General features: G+C 52.2%; 2 protein-coding genes across 3 annotated transcripts in view; both read right to left on the bottom strand.

Moving 5' to 3' along the window:
• Positions 1-6,506: 6,506 nt before the first annotated feature.
• The window catches only part of APOC2 (apolipoprotein C2), a 5,321-nt gene continuing 1,949 nt past the window's right edge, over positions 6,507-9,878 (bottom strand). The window contains exons 1-4 of one of the 2 annotated variants that reach the window (XM_040252629.1): positions 8,545-8,624; positions 7,254-7,329; positions 6,915-7,074; positions 6,507-6,752 (exon numbers count right to left, since the gene is read on the bottom strand). In XM_040252629.1, the coding sequence (XP_040108563.1) occupies positions 6,662-6,752; positions 6,915-7,074; positions 7,254-7,308 (306 nt within the window). In that variant the 5' untranslated portion in view covers positions 7,309-7,329; positions 8,545-8,624 and the 3' untranslated portion in view covers positions 6,507-6,661. Of the gene's footprint in view, positions 6,753-6,914; positions 7,075-7,253; positions 9,311-9,878 lie in introns of those variants that run through there. The other variant, XM_040252628.1, reaches the window with a different exon arrangement.
• APOC4 (apolipoprotein C4) overlaps positions 6,509-9,878 on the bottom strand; it is a 5,346-nt gene continuing 1,976 nt past the window's right edge. Inside the window, exons 3-5 of the mRNA XM_040252622.1 lie at positions 7,254-9,310; positions 6,915-7,074; positions 6,509-6,752 (exon numbers count right to left, since the gene is read on the bottom strand). Of these exons, the coding sequence (XP_040108556.1) occupies positions 9,145-9,310 (166 nt within the window). The 3' untranslated portion in view covers positions 6,509-6,752; positions 6,915-7,074; positions 7,254-9,144. The remainder of the gene's footprint in view (positions 6,753-6,914; positions 7,075-7,253; positions 9,311-9,878) is intronic.

Genomic DNA, 9,878 nt, shown 5'->3' on the forward strand with positions numbered 1-9,878 from the left:
CCCGCCGCCAGGACCGCCCCGTCCCGGACGGCTCCGGCGCGATCGCGCGAGATTTCACGTTTGCCCGACCCGCCGGCCACCGTATCCATCCCCCAAGAGCGCCTCAGCCACGCCTCTCGGGCGCCTCTTCCGGCTGTGAAAGGGCCAATCGAGCCACCGTACCCTAGTCCTGCCGGGTCCCGTTTGTTTTCACCTAGTAGACACCCTCGGGCTTCCCAGGTGGCTTAGTGGTGAAGAATTCGCCTGCCAAGTAGGAGACGCGGGTTCGCATCCCTGGGTAGGGAAGATTCCCCTGGATAAGGATATGGTAACCTGCTCCAGTTTTCTTGCCTGGGAAATCCCATGGGTAGAGAAGCCTGGCGGACTATGCAGTCCATGGGGTCGCAACGAGTGAGACACCACTTAGCGACTCAGTTCAGTTCAGTCTCTCAGCCGTGTCTGATTCTTTGCGACCCCATGAACCGCAGCACGCCAGGCCTCCCTGTCCAACACCAACCTCCAGAGGCTACCCAAACTCATGTCCATTGAGTCGGTGATGCCATCCAACCATCTCATCCTCTGTCGTCCGCTTCTCCTCCTGCCCTCAATCTGTCCCAGCATCGGAGTCTTTTCAAATAAGTCAGCTCTTCGCATCAGGTGACCAAAGTACTGGAGTTTCAGCTTCAGCATCAGTCCTTCCAATGAAACCCCAGGACTGATCTCCTTTAGGATGGACCGGTTGGATCTCCTTGCAGTCCAAGGGACTCTCAAGAGTCTTCTCCAACACCACAGTTCAAAAGCATTAATTCTTCTGCTCTCAGCTTTTTTTATAGTCCAACTCTCACATCCATACATGACCACTGGAAAAACCATAGCCTTGACTAAACGGACCTTTGTTGGCAAAGTAATGTCTCTGCTTTTTAATATGCTGTCTAGGTTGGTCATAACTTTCCTTCCAAGGAGTAAGCGTCTTTTAATTTCATGGCTGCAATCACCATGTGCAGTGATTTTGGAGGCCCCCCCCCCAAATAGTCTCTCACTGTTTCCATTGTTTCCCCATCTATTTGCCATGAAGTGATGGGACTGGATGCCATGATCTTCGTTTTCTGAATGTTGAGCTTTAAGCCAACTTTTTCACTCCTCTTTCACTTTCATCAAGAGGCTCTTCAGTTCTTCTTCGCATTCTGCCATAAGGGTGGTGTCATCTGCATATCTGAGGTTATTGACATTTCTCCTGGCAATCTTGATTCCAGCTTGTGCTTCTTCCAGCCTAGTGTTTCTCATAATGTACTCTGCATATAAGTTAAACAAGCAGGGTGACACTATACAGCCTTGACATACTCCTTTTCCTATTTGGAACCAGTCTGTTGTTCCATGTCCAGTTCTAACTGTTGCTTCCTGACCTGCATATAGGTTTCTCAAGAGGCAGGTCAGGTGGTCTGGTATTCCCATCTCTCTCAGAATTTTCCACAGTTTATTGTGATCCACACAGTCAAAGACTTTGGCATAGTCAATAAAGCAGAAATAGATGTTTTTCTGGAACTCTCTTGCTTTTTCCATGATCCAGCGGATGTTGGCAATTTTATCTCTGGTTCCTCTGCCTTTTCTAAAACGAGCTTGAACATCTGGAAGTTCATGATTCATGTATTGCTGAAGCCTGGCTTGGAAAATTTTGAGCATTACTTTACTAGCGTGTGAGATGAGTACAATTGTGCAGTAGTTTGAGCATTCTTTGGCATTTCTTTTCTTTGAGATTGGAATGAAAACTGACCTTTTCCAGTCCTGTGGCCACTGCTGAATTTTCCAAAGTTGCTGACATATTGAACGCAGCACTTTCACAGCATCATCCTTTAGGATTTGAAATAGCCTAAACGGAATGTGGTCCATTGGAGAAGGGAATGGCAAACCACTTCAGTATTCTTGCCTTGGGAACCCCATGAACAGTATGAAAAGGCAAAAAGATAGGACCCTGAAAGATGAACTCCCCAGGTCGGTAGGTGCCCAATATGTTACTGGAGATCAGTGGAGAAATAACTCCATAAAGAATGAAGGGATGGAGCCAAACACCTGATGCGAAGAGCTGACTCATTGGAAAAGACCCTGATGCTGGGAAAGATTGAGGGCAGGAGGAGAAGGGGACGACAGAGGATGAGATGGTTGGATGGCATCACTGACTCAATGGACATGGGTTTGGGTGGACTCTGGAAGTTGGTGATGGACAGGAGGCCTGGCGTGCTGCGGTTCATGGGGTCACAAAGAGTCCGACACGACTGGGCAACTAAACTGAACTGAAACAACAGCAAACAGTAACGTGCCCCGAACTCCCAGGACTCTCTTGGCGAACATGTACGCTTGCCACAGCCTCCCTTCTTTTTGCCCCTCTCGCGTAACTCCGCCCCTTTCAGTTGTATGAGCGTCCTGGGTCATTCTGTCCGCTTCGCCCCGCGAATTCTTTAAATGCTTTTCATTTCAACTTTCATGAGCCTTCCCGGCCACCGTAAACGCATAGAACCGCTCAGCTTGAACCACACCCCTCCTGCGTTAAAGGAACTCTCCTGGTCTTCGAACCAAGACTCGGCGGCCTCTCTTTCTGACCTTTTCTTTTCCTCTGACAAATCTCCCTAGGTTATAGCCCTGTGCGCTTAGTTACTATTTCAGCGTCCTAACGCCACCACACTTCCTAACTGGACCCTCTCGGCCCCTCCCTAAGCCTTGGGGCTGCCTAGTTTAATGCCCAGGCACGTAGCCCTCGTGGTCTTCGCATTCCAGCGAAGCCTGCCACTGCGGACGCCGCTTCAGGGGCTCAACTCCATGCCTTTTCAATAACTTGCTACAGCTCCGGATATGTGTTGAGAGACCCTTGGTCCAAGGAAGGAATAATAGAAGCCCAGAGAGGACAGAAGACTTAGCAGTTGTGAAACCTTCACCAGTGAATTGGATGGAAGTCTGACCTGGGTTCAAACCTTGGCTGTGCTGCGGAGCAGCTAAATGATTGCGGACAAGTGACCTATCTCTTTGGGCTTCATTTTTTCTCTCTGTAAAAGAATGTAAAGCACCTGGCCCCCGTCCTCACTTAGTGTGGACCTTAGTAAGTGATCAGTATCAAGCACTGTGGTTATGAACTTTACATATGGTCTGGAAAGGAAAGCAGGCTTTGCATTGAGATATTTTAAATATTTATTTAACGTTTTACTAACGACATTCTCCACTTTCCTCGAGGCCTCAGCTCAAAAGTAGCTGTCCTCCAGGAAACCCTCCTGGGCTCCCAGACCTCCTCTATCCCTGGACTCCCCACCCTGTCCCTGCCCACTTTGTGCCATCACGAAGGAGGTGGGTGTGTCTTCGTCATGGTCACGTGTCTCCAGCACTGTCCCAGGGCATGACTGCTGAGTGAAAGGGTGAAACTCTTGAGTGCAGTGAATGACTTACCTCTGAGCCAGCACAAGGACAAGAAGAAATAGCAAACGTCTTGCCTTGTCCCCTTCTAGTACAGATACTAACGATAGTAATGATTCTGTGAAATTGTAGGCCTAGTCTTCAAGTCTAGAGATGGAATGAACATAATGATGAAGTCTCCCAGAAGATGGGCAGATGGAGATTTTGCGGGCTTTAAAAACAACTATGAGTCTTATTTGCTGCACCTGGGATTTCACCGTGGCACGGGCTTCTCTCTAGTTTGTGGCGCATGGGCTTAGTTACCCTGAGGCAGGTGGGATCTTAGTTCCCCCACCAGGGATCGAACGCACGTCCCCTGCATTGGAAGGCAAATTCTTAACCACTGGACCACCAGGGAAGTACCTGTGAACCTCTTTTTTAAAAGTGCAGAATCGCGTGTACAAATTTAAATGGAGGACCAAAGAAAGCCAGTTTCACTGTTACTCCATCATTGCTTTCAGCACTAGATCCCCCAACATCCTCATATACTGCAGACTCCTGATCAGTTGCAACACCAGGGGCTCTGAGCTACACTGTGACCTCAGATGGGGCCCTTGTAAAGCCCTCCCCCATGTCCACTGAATGACCAAGTAAATACTTCCATTCCTGTTAAATCAATCACCGATCAGACCCATTCTATGCTCCACTAGGGGACGCCCGACACCAACCAGAGGGTAAGATTTCAAATTCTAAGGGGGCTGGGGACCTGAACTTCTGGGTCCCCAAGGAGAACAGATTGAGGGTCCTGAATTCTGGGAGAGGAGGAGTTTGGGGGGCCTCGACTCCCGGGGTCCTGAAGGGAATGTGATTGGGGGTGGGTGCCTGAGAAAGGGAGGAGGAGTCTGGGAAGTATACCAGGATTGGTTGGAAGCAGAACTAGCCTGGGCAGTGGTTTGGTTTGGCTTGAGTCTGTGGGAAACAAGTGGACAGAGCAGGGATTGTTCATCCAGGGTTCCCCCCTGCCCCATCACCCACTGGGCTTGGCAGCTTCAGTTCTTCCCAGGCCCTGGGGACTTTGGGGGCATTTCCCACAACCCCTCCCCAAGGCCCCTGTTTTCTGCTGGACTCACAGCTGCCCAGCCCTGGGACTGGGAAAACTGCCCCAAGAGAGCTGAAAAGGCTGGCCGGAAGCTAATGTCAAGTCTGTTAGCAGACTACAGGCCCTGCATCCTCAGAGGCCAGTAGCCCAACCCATGGAGCTTGGGGGCACAGGACCCACTCTCTAGTCCTTCCAGATGTAGGAGTCCAGGCCCTTCGCCCCCTCCACCCATGGGCCCCAGCACTGTCCTCCCTCAGACTGCAGGACCACTGCTCTTAATTCACCCCCTGTGCTTTTGGCTGGTAATTCCCCGCTGCCCAGATACCAGAGGGTAGAGTCCATCCTTTCAGACCTGGGAGCCAAGTGAATACTCCCCTCCCTTCCCCCAACTTTCCATCAGCAATTGTCCTTACCACACTTCATTGTGACTCCAGGTACCCTGTGACCAGCCCAGCTGTGTCCTTTAGAGTATGCTCCCTGTGACCCCTATCCAAGGTGGCTGCACCTAGATCTTGAACTCTTTCCTCACTTCTTCACCTTTTCTTCATCACCTGCATTGCTGTCTGAAGTTATCTTTTCCGTGGATCGTCTCTGCCTCCCACCCTTTCCCCTCAGCCCCTCTATTTGTGACTCAGGATGGAACAGAGTTTCTGGTCCTGAATAGGAGCTCAGGAAACATTATTACTCTTGCTAGTAAGAAGAGCTTAAAAAGCATACTGCCAAGCTGTAATCAGTAAAACAGTATAAAGCTAGGTCAGGACCCAATCAGTACTTTTTTGAGGGGTCATGTGAAGGCAAGGTCAAACCAGTCAATCCTAAAGGAAATCAGTCCTGAATATTCATTGGAAGGACTGATGCTGAAGCTGGAACTCCAATACTTTGGCCACCTGATGCAAAGAATTGACTCATTGGAAAAGTCCCTAATACTGGGGAAAATTGAAGGCAGGAGAAGAAGGGGACGACAGAGGATGAGATGGTTGTATAACATCACCAAGTTGGATATGAATTTGAGCAAGCTCCGGGAGTTGGTGATGGACAGGTAAGCCTGGCGTGCTGCAGATCATGGGGTCGCAAAGACTCAAACAAGACTGAGCAACTGAACTGAACTGATGAAGGCAGGGCTGTCTTTTTCCCTGCTGTGTCTCCAGCACCTGGTTGTGTCTCAATAAATACATGACGGGGGACGGGACGGGTTGGGGGGCAAATGTATAGGAACTGGCACAGAACACAGCTTTTACAGATCTGTCCTCTTGGATCCCAGCCAACCTGGGCACTGCCTTCCCACACTCAACAATGACTCATGGGCACAACTCTCCCCTCTGCCACAAGGCCATTGAACACCTCTCTGCAATGGCATATTTAAAGTGTCAGCCCAGTGATTCATGTTGATGAATGGCAGAAACCAACACAATATTGCAAAGTAATTATCCTTCACTTAAAAATACATAAATTTTTAAAAAGTGTCAGTCCAGGCCCCAGACAAGTCAGAGGCCACTGTAAGTAAGCTGTATTCATTTACCTGATGCTGGGAAAGATTGAAGGCAGGAGGAGAAGGAGATGACAAAGGATGAGATGGTTGGATGGCATCACCGACTCAGTGGACGTGAGTTTGAGTAAACTGGGAGTTGGCAGTGGACAGGGAGGCCTGGTGTGCTGCAGTCCATGGGGTTGCAGAGTCAGACATGACTGAGTGACTGAACTCAACTGATTAATTTATCATTTTACAAATGAGGAATCTGGGACTTCCCTGTTGGTCCACTGGTTCAGGCTTTGTGCTTCCACAGCAGGTGGCACAGGTTCGATCCCTGGTCAGGGAACTAGATTCCACGCACCACATGGCCTGGCCAAAAAAAATGGATGAGAAAGCCAGACCTCGGTGAAGGTCAGTCTCTAATGATTGTTGTTATGATTATTCATTATTATTATTCATCTCTTTATTGTCACTGACCACGTTAGGAAGATATACGTAGGATAGGTGCTCAAATAAGTGTTGGCTGACAGGCATCAGCTCCTCCATCTTGGACCCTGAGGTCTCAGAAAAGTGACGACATCGAAAAGAATAAACTTGGCTTTATTATTATTATTGATAACTCAGGCTAGAATTGGGAACAGGATGCTGAGAGTTGCAAGGAAGAGGGCAAGGGTGTAGATCAGGGGACCCAGGGGGTTGCTGGAGCCTGGACTCCCCCATGATTGGGGGCCCAGCTGTTAATCTTCTCCTGACAGTATAGAAAAGACCTGGTCAGTAATAATCCCTGCATAGGTGGTCACAGCTGCCGTGCTTTTGCTGTATATGTCCCTGGGGAGAAAGGACAGACGGACTGAGGGAGGAGGGGCTGGGGGTCTGGACCCTGTGTCTGAGGGATGGGTGGCTGGGGGTCTGGACTCCTGGGGCTGGGGGAGGAGGGGCTGGGGTGTGGGACTCCAGGCTCCTGGGGTGTGGGTGGGGGGCAGGTGATACCTGATTTTCTCATCCACGGTGGGCAGGTATGTCTTCTTGTACAGCTTCTGGGCGGCTGCCTTGGCTGTATCCCAGTAACCTAGGAGTGACTCCTGCATCTGGGTGAGCAGGGCAGGGCTGGAAGCCTCGTCTTGCTGGGGAACATGGGCTCCTTGGGCCTCTGCAGGAGGAGAGTGCGTTAGGGTAGCTGAGGGGCCTGCTGCAGGGGGAGAAAAAAGAGGGAAGGAGAAGGACAGAGCAGGACAAGAACCTGACTGGGAGGATGCTCGGGGCTCCTCCCCCTCCTGGCATCCCCACCTCCCCTACCAACCCCACTCAACCCCACTCAACCCCACTCACCGAATCCCAACACCAGGAGGATGAGAAACCCGACCAGGAAGTATCTTGTGCCCATGGCGTCAGGAGACCTGGAACACTGAGGCGGGTGGGGGCAGGGCCATGGGAGGCATCTGGTCCTGGGGTCTCCGGGCCTCAGGGATACCGGCCTAGGACCCCCTCTCCCCTTCCTCCCCACCTGAGTCAAGCTCCTAATGACTTGAGCCTCACTTCCTAATATTCGATGATGCTACTCCTGCTTCCTGACTGTTACATCTTAATTCTTTGTTTTTTTTTTTTTCGTTGTGCTGCATGGCTTATGGGATCTTAGTTCCCTGACTAGGGACTGAACCCAGGCCCGGCAGTGAAACCGCTAAGTCCTAACCACTGGACCACCAGAGAATTCCCCGCAACATCTTATTTCTAACGTTCATTCATTCAAGAAGCATTTCTTCAGCACCTACTGTGTGCCAGGTGCAGTTCTGGGCCCAGCCGTGAACACAGTGGCCCTTGCCCTCAGGAAGCCAACATGAGAGAGAAATGCAAGGAGCAAACGTCAAATGAATGAAGTATAGTGCCTGTCTCCCTCTGATAAGTGCTCTGGAATGCAGAGGGTGTGCTGTGTAGCCCGGGAAAGCCTCAGCAGTGGGGTGGCTTTTATGTTAAGACCCAGTCAGTACAGGGCCACGTGCCACAGTCTGGGTTAAGAGCCACCACTTGGATGAGTGAGTTTCCTCTGCTCTGGGACCTGTTCTACCCACATTCTAGAGTCATCTTGATCCCAACCCTGGGAGGGAGTCACTCAGGGACAAGAGGGGTCAGTACATCACATCACATCACATCACCCTCCACGTTTCAGAGACTGCGGCGTGGAGGTTGACATCTGACAGGAGGAGGATTAGCACACACAGACATTCTACAGTTTTTAAATTCCATGATTCTTTTTTTTTTTTTTTTTTAACCCCAGCCATGCCACATGCTCAGCTTTCGAGATTTAAGTTCTCACACCCGGCACAGAACCCAGGCCCCAGGAATGCAAGTGCCCAGCCGTAACCACTAGACCACCAGAGAATTCCCTAAATTCCATGATTCTAAAACTGGAACTAATTTTTTTTTTTTTTTAAAGGCTGAGCCAAGCAGTATGTGGGGTCTTAGTTCTCCAACCAGGGATCAAACGGAAGCTCGGAGTCTTAACCACTGGACCACCAGGGAGTTCCCTGGAATCTAATATCTTGAATTTTGCAGCTTCTGATCTAACAATCTTGGCCCACTCCTCCTGTCCCCCGCCCCCCCCCATTTCTGTCCCCTCTCTTACCAGACTCTGGCGGCTGTCCTCAGCAGCTCCAAATGGGCAGAGAAAGGCTTTATAGCTCTTGAGATCCACCCCTCCACCCCCACCTCAACACCTCGGCCAAAGTCCTGGCCAACAGGACTGCGGGGGTGGGAGGGGGAGAGTTGGGGGGGAGGTGGCATGGGGACAGAGAGGAAGACAGGTTGAATGAGGGGCTGTGGAGGGCTCGGGGGTTCTGGGTGCCCACCAGGCACCAGGTCTGGGGTCTCCATCGCGTGGGAGGGGAAGGCAGAGCTCTGAAGGAGGGGCGGCTGGCAGGGGTGGGGGGCTTGCTAACTGCTCTCCAGCCTTCACCCTCCACCCTAAATGGAGAAGCCTGAAGTCCTCTGTCACCCATAAGCTGGCAGTGGTGGGTCTAGCCCTGGGGGCGGGGTGGGGTCATCCCTCGGGGCCTGCCAGTTCTTCCCCTCCCCACCCCCACCCCCACTGTTGCTCCTGCCACGTGTCACTTCCTCCACCCCTTAACCTCTGGAGGGGGATGGGGGGTTATCTCTGGTGAGGCCAGGAGGGACTGGGACAGGGACACACACAGGAGAACTTGTTTATTGCAGAGGGTGTGACGCTTTAATTTTGGTCACTGGGCCTGCAGAGCAGCTGGGGACACAGACTGTGGGCCTTTTTCAGGAGGCTATCCTTGGAACTGCGCAGCCAGGCCTGGGCTCGAGAGCCCAGGCCCTTCAGATGGTCATCGTAGTAGGTCTCCATGAAGCCCCGGAAGGCCGTGGGGCCCCTGGAAGGGAGGGGATTCACAGTGGAGACCGCAGATAGCCCCCAAGACTTCTGCTCAGTTCACCCATTCCTCCCTTTGACCCAGGAGCCCCCGCTCTCAACATTTACCCTCCACCCTTCTAAGACCCAGCATCACAGCCCTGCCCTCAACTCATCCTGCTCCTGGAAACCTATGAGTTTGGGCACAGTCCCTCCTCCCCCCAGACCCAGGATCCAGGCGCCCAGCCCCTCCTCCCCCAGACAGACCCAGGATCCAGACCCCCAGCCCCTCCTCCCTCAGACCCAGGGGTCCAGACCCCCAGCCCCTCCTCCCCCAGACCCAGGGGTCCAGACCCTCTAGCCCCTCCTCCCGCAGACCCAGGATCCAGGCCTCCAGCCCTTCCACAACCAGACCCAGGATCCAGGCCCCTAGCCCCTCCTCCCTCAGACCCAGTAGTCAGACCCTCAGACCCTCCACCCCCAGACCCAGAGGTCCAGACCCCCAGCCCCTCCTCCCTCAGACCCAGGGGTCCAGACCCCCAGCCCCTCCTCCCCCAGACCCAGGAGTCCAGACCCCCAACCCCTTTTGC

This window comes from Oryx dammah, unplaced genomic scaffold (genome assembly GCF_014754425.2).
Source record: "Oryx dammah isolate SB20612 unplaced genomic scaffold, SCBI_Odam_1.1 HiC_scaffold_13, whole genome shotgun sequence".
Classification (NCBI taxonomy): Eukaryota; Metazoa; Chordata; class Mammalia; order Artiodactyla; family Bovidae; genus Oryx; species Oryx dammah.